This window comes from Penaeus monodon, chromosome 24 (genome assembly GCF_015228065.2).
Source record: "Penaeus monodon isolate SGIC_2016 chromosome 24, NSTDA_Pmon_1, whole genome shotgun sequence".
NCBI lineage: Eukaryota > Metazoa > Arthropoda > Malacostraca > Decapoda > Penaeidae > Penaeus > Penaeus monodon.
In genome coordinates this window covers 4,514,045-4,519,136 of record NC_051409.1, presented here as the reverse complement: position 1 = coordinate 4,519,136, position 5,092 = coordinate 4,514,045, and the positions used below count along the sequence as shown (strand labels likewise).

Here is a 5,092-nt window from a genome sequence, read left to right as displayed (position 1 = left end):
GTGAAGCCTGTGAGACTTATTAACTGTATACACTTTTCTGTAGTGTACAATCTCCCTTTCAGAAAAAAAAAAATCAATGAGAATTCTCCTTCGAGCACCTCTTTACACAACTGATTTAAATATTTGGACTAGTTTCTGTTACACAAATGCAGTTGCTTAGGTCTCTCATTTCTTGACTTATACAAAACTAAAAGGTCTTAAAACATGCTTCATGATTTGTTTTCACAGCTTTGGATATATATAGGACACCGAGCATTTCATAAGCTTAAAGGAGTAGAATATGAAGGTATATTGCTCTCAAATATTTAGAAACCAGAGGCTTATTTCTGAAGTAAAGATGAAGAGTCGTTTCAGTTTTCTTAAGGGATTTGGATTAAATTGTCTTCAGAGTAGGTTGTATGAATGTGAAGGAGAACTGACAATGAATCCAAGATATAAAGTGGTTCAAATAACTTTATTACGGTCACATGTTCACTTCCTTGTTACATAACAAAATACATTAAAAGTGATATGAGTAAAGGACAGAGATTTACCATACCATAACTTATTAAAATAATAAATTCAAATATATATCTCTCATAACATATCCAAGCTTAACATTCAACTAAAATGCAAAATAACATAACTTCCACTGGATTTCAATAACGTTTTAATTCATTTCCATAAGCTTGTGCCTGTCTATGATTTGATCACTAATTTCCTCAAGTGGTGATGATGCTTAACCAACGGCAGAGGCGATGACTTCGGAAACTCCTGGGTCATCTGATCGCACCGTCAGCTGCATTGTCACGCCATCTGAGAGCGCTAGCTTAGCTCTCACCAGCACTTCGTGGCCACCGCGGTAGGTACCTTTTCGAGACAAATTAAGTAAGATCATGTTCAAAATAGCATGATTATACAATGATAAATGCACATTTATGTATAAAGATAAAGACAATACCGTACGCACTGAACTGAGAAGGACAGTCTTACCTGCAAGATATAAGGTGTGGGCACTCTTGCCTTCAGGAATGCGGTCGGAGCGGTCGCAAGGATGCATGCCCAAGAACTGCGTAACCTGAGTGACGGCCTCTTCCAGTGAGCTCATGGCAGAGAGGGCGAATGTGTCTTCCAGCTCGTTAGTTGCTCCCAGCTCATCCCAGCCTGCGGCGAAGTTGTTGCGTGCGGCTCTCTGGACGTGGTCCGCTACGCTAATCTCGATGTCCTCGAGCTGTTAAAAATAATGGAAACTAAGATACTAAAAACACAATACTGGTTTTAACTTAATGATCTGTATACAATGAAACAAGATTCCTCCTGCTCAGGAAATTATAAAACTGGAGAGAGGAAATAAAGAAACAGTGGAACTCACCGTGTAGTCGTCCTCATATCCATCCTCGGTATCGGGCTCTCCTGTAGCTGGATCGCAGTCCCGAACTTTGAACTTGAGGGTGGCCGAAAAGGTACCTAGAAGGGGTGGGCTTTGCGTTAATAATAAACTAAATGCAAATGGAATTAACATTTAAAGATCAATAAAAAGAAGAAACAGAATAACATTGTATGGAAATCAAAACAAAAAGGTACAAGACACATCCAATGGCAACTTACCAGTAGTTGCCATAATATCTTCTGGAATCCGAAGAAGGGCATAGCAAGACCCTGGCTGAGAGTAAGGCAGCGAAGGACAAGGTATGTACAGCAGAACATCCCAGTCCTCTCCTTCCACCACGACATTAACAGCTTCTAGTAACTGGTCATTCAAAGTGTTGGTGCAGTCAAACTAAAAGAAAGGAGGATGAATTTAGTTGGGCATTCAACCGAATGTATGCTGTTCTAGCAATACTGATGAACTATGATCATCATAACCCATCTCATACTGGTTAAAGATACCTTTCATTCTCATATATCTTAAGACTTGATAAGCAAATCTGTGATGGAACCAGATGAAAGAGTAAATGTCCTTTTAAAAGCAAGCATGGACATAAATTAAAACATAATCATCCCCTTTTATACAGAAAATGTAACCGTCTCACCTGTAGAACAATGTAATCACGGAATGTATGTTTGATGCACCGCACCATGTATTCAGTCTCTGACTCAGTGAGCTCCACTGGTGTAGATGACTTGAAGAGGGGACCCAGATTTGCAAACTGGGGTATGGCTGACAGCTGCTCTGCATACCTTAGGTAAAAGAAAAAATAGTCAAATGTCAGTTTTGCAGACATGAAAGAGGGAGATAACACTGGAATAATGCAAGAATCTACAATGAACTTTAACATAAAGACTCTGAGGTTTGTAAAGTTCTGAAGGCTTTGGTAACGTACTTCTCATGCGTGGGCACGACTCGCTCCTCCTGCCGTGGTGCCACCTCCATGATGTTCTGAGCCTTCTTCTCTTCTTGTGGGGGAGGTGCTGTGGGCACTGCACGTGTCTCGAAGGGTGCAGAGGTGTCAGCACGCAAGTACTGGACGAGGGCTCGCTCCAAGCTTGGAAGAGCAAACTAAGGGAAGAAAATTTTGCTTATAAATGATACATATGTATTCTCCTAATCATATCCAAGACGATAATTGAACAATGATCAAACAAGCACTGTTACCAAATTAAGTTTCTGGCAAGAGCTCTAATAAAGCCAAATTCCCTCCAGTTTATTACACAGAGGTTTTAACACACACCTGAGGAGGGTTGAGGATGTAGCGGTGGATGAGAGTGGAATCCCTTGTGGCAAGCACTGCGTGGTAGTAGGTGGCACGGTCACGAACCTCATCCTCAGTGTCCATCATGCAGCGTTGCAACAGAACCAGAACGTTGCTCAGCAGGGTTTCACACTGGGCACCAAACTTAGCAAGAACAGATACTGCTGCTGCCCTCACAGCGGCATTCTATGGGTGCAAGATAATCACAATTACTATGATGTGAACTTTGCCAAAGAGAATAATAATTCCCAATTAATAAAATATCTGAGAAAGGTAGAGAATCATACATAAAGAAAGAAAAAAATTATTGAGGAGAGGTTAAAGGGGAACACATTAGAACAAAAATCACAGGTTACAAACCTCTAAGATCACACGGTTATACACAAAACGGATGTAACGTGCTGGCTGGCGGGTTCGTGGTCCCTCTCGGCCCAGAAGGTGAAGGATTCGCACAGCAAGTGTTGTGTGCTCACAGTCTTCAATGAACTCGCACAGATGATCCAAACCTATAGGAGAGAATAGGAGCACGATGCAACTTGCCTTTTCCTGCTATCACTCAGGGAACCCAATCAATACATTTTGGAGTAACAAAGCAAAGGTTTTATTGGTCTCTCACCCTTCTCCTTGGCCTCAGGGTTATCCTCAATAATAGTGATGATGGTGCTGGCAATGGCCTCCTTGTATGGAAGCCCACCCTCGCTACGGAGCATGTCCGCCAACTGGCCCATGAGCACAGCCTGCTTCCTTGGGTACTTCAATGCCAACGCCCTCAGTGCCTGCGGGTATAGTGATTATCAGTGCTGCATACATTTCACATGGATAAAAGATAAATCAGAATTACAAAGCCTAACTAAACACAATATACATTGAACATCATCCCTCTCTTTATGCAATTGGCTTCCTTGGATTATCAAATGACCATCATAACCTAATAATAAAAAAAGCTACTTTGACTCCAAAAACCAAGGCAACCCAGTGACATAAAAGAGAACAAGCAACACACCTCAACCACAACTATCTTGAACTCATCCGAGATATCGTTGAGGAAAGAGGAGATGGACTTCATGAGGCGGTCAACAGAGCCCTCAGAGCCAGTCTTGAGCAGGGTGGTGATGGCCAGCGTGGCGATGGAGCGGTTCACGTCCTGGATCAGGTTCTCCAGGTCCAGGTTGCAGGCTGTCACTGCATTGGGCTGCGTCATGGCCACCTTGCTCAGGGTACGTACTGCTGCAAACCTAGAGTTGCAAAAAGAGAGAGAGAAAAAGATGAATTAAAATTTCATCTAAATGCACACATAAATTTAGTCAATGAATATAAAAGAAAAGAAATGACTTGACTACAAGACTGCATTAGGGGTTAGTACTTACTAATTTCTTTAAGAATTATTCAATGTGTGACATACTACATTTCTCAACTCTAGCACTCCCTTCATCAAAACTTAAATTTTCAGAAATATTCTTATCTGGACCTCACCTCAGGGTTGGCTTGGGGCTTGAGAGGAAGAGCTGGAGAACGGAGATGGCTGGGGCAAGGTCCCTGGCTGACGACTTTCTCAGGGTGACGATGGCATTGGCTGCCTCGTAAATAACCATCTCAGCCTTGTGCCTTAACATTGACTCCAAGAAGTCAAACAGGCGGCAGTCAGCGCCAGCCTCGTCCTCCTCAATGAGCCTGGCCACAATACGGATCTGGAGGAGAAATTGGTGGTTTGTATCTAAATTTGAAATGCATATTATCCAGATGATAAACTAGGAGTATTCATTTTCTTAGGATGTACTTTTATTGACTTTCTGAAAATGCAATTCATTGTTGGAGGCATGAATCAAGACTAATGCTGGAGTAACAATACTCAATTATGAGCAAACAGGAGCCACTCACCCTGGGTAACAGGCAATCAGAGCCTTTCCAAACATCACCGTTAATCTACAGGTGAGAATAATTACCAACATGCGGGCCTAAACAATGACAGGTGAAACCACCCAAAAAGTGGAAAAAAGAAGTGGACTCACCAGCAGACAGATGGCGTAGGGAGAACGAGGGCCCGAAGACGTAAGCTTGGACACCATCTTCGTCACAGCCAGCTTGTCGGACTTGCGAATCTGGTGCAGGACTCCCAAGGCATGGAACTGAACCATCACACTGAAATGAATCTCTGAGTTAAGAAACAGTAATACATAAAAAAAGGTTGATATAAGTTTGCATCACATTACTTACCAGGATTTGGTGATAAATAAAATGCATCTCCTTTCCTTCTCTCTATTAGTCTTTCCAAAGCATCCTTTGTCTGCTTAAAACATTTTCTGCTTTGCTTTTAAGTATGGCATATTTGGAATGTTTTAACCTGAATTTAATGCTTTTTCCAGTGTCTCCCTACCCATTTTTGCATTTGGACAGTATTACAGGGAAAGTCGTTCTTAACC

General features: G+C 42.0%; 1 protein-coding gene across 1 annotated transcript in view; it reads right to left on the bottom strand.

Annotated features, from left to right (window-relative positions):
• Positions 1–435: 435 nt before the first annotated feature.
• Positions 436–5,092, bottom strand: part of LOC119588485 (coatomer subunit gamma-2-like) — a gene marked incomplete in the record, with an annotated part of 11,117 nt that continues 6,460 nt past the window's right edge. The window contains 12 exon segments of the mRNA XM_037937132.1: positions 436–849; positions 973–1,210; positions 1,352–1,446; positions 1,588–1,759; positions 2,013–2,160; positions 2,304–2,479; positions 2,652–2,858; positions 3,033–3,178; positions 3,289–3,448; positions 3,676–3,907; positions 4,146–4,360; positions 4,682–4,811. Coding sequence (XP_037793060.1) covers positions 719–849; positions 973–1,210; positions 1,352–1,446; positions 1,588–1,759; positions 2,013–2,160; positions 2,304–2,479; positions 2,652–2,858; positions 3,033–3,178; positions 3,289–3,448; positions 3,676–3,907; positions 4,146–4,360; positions 4,682–4,811 — 2,050 coding nt within the window.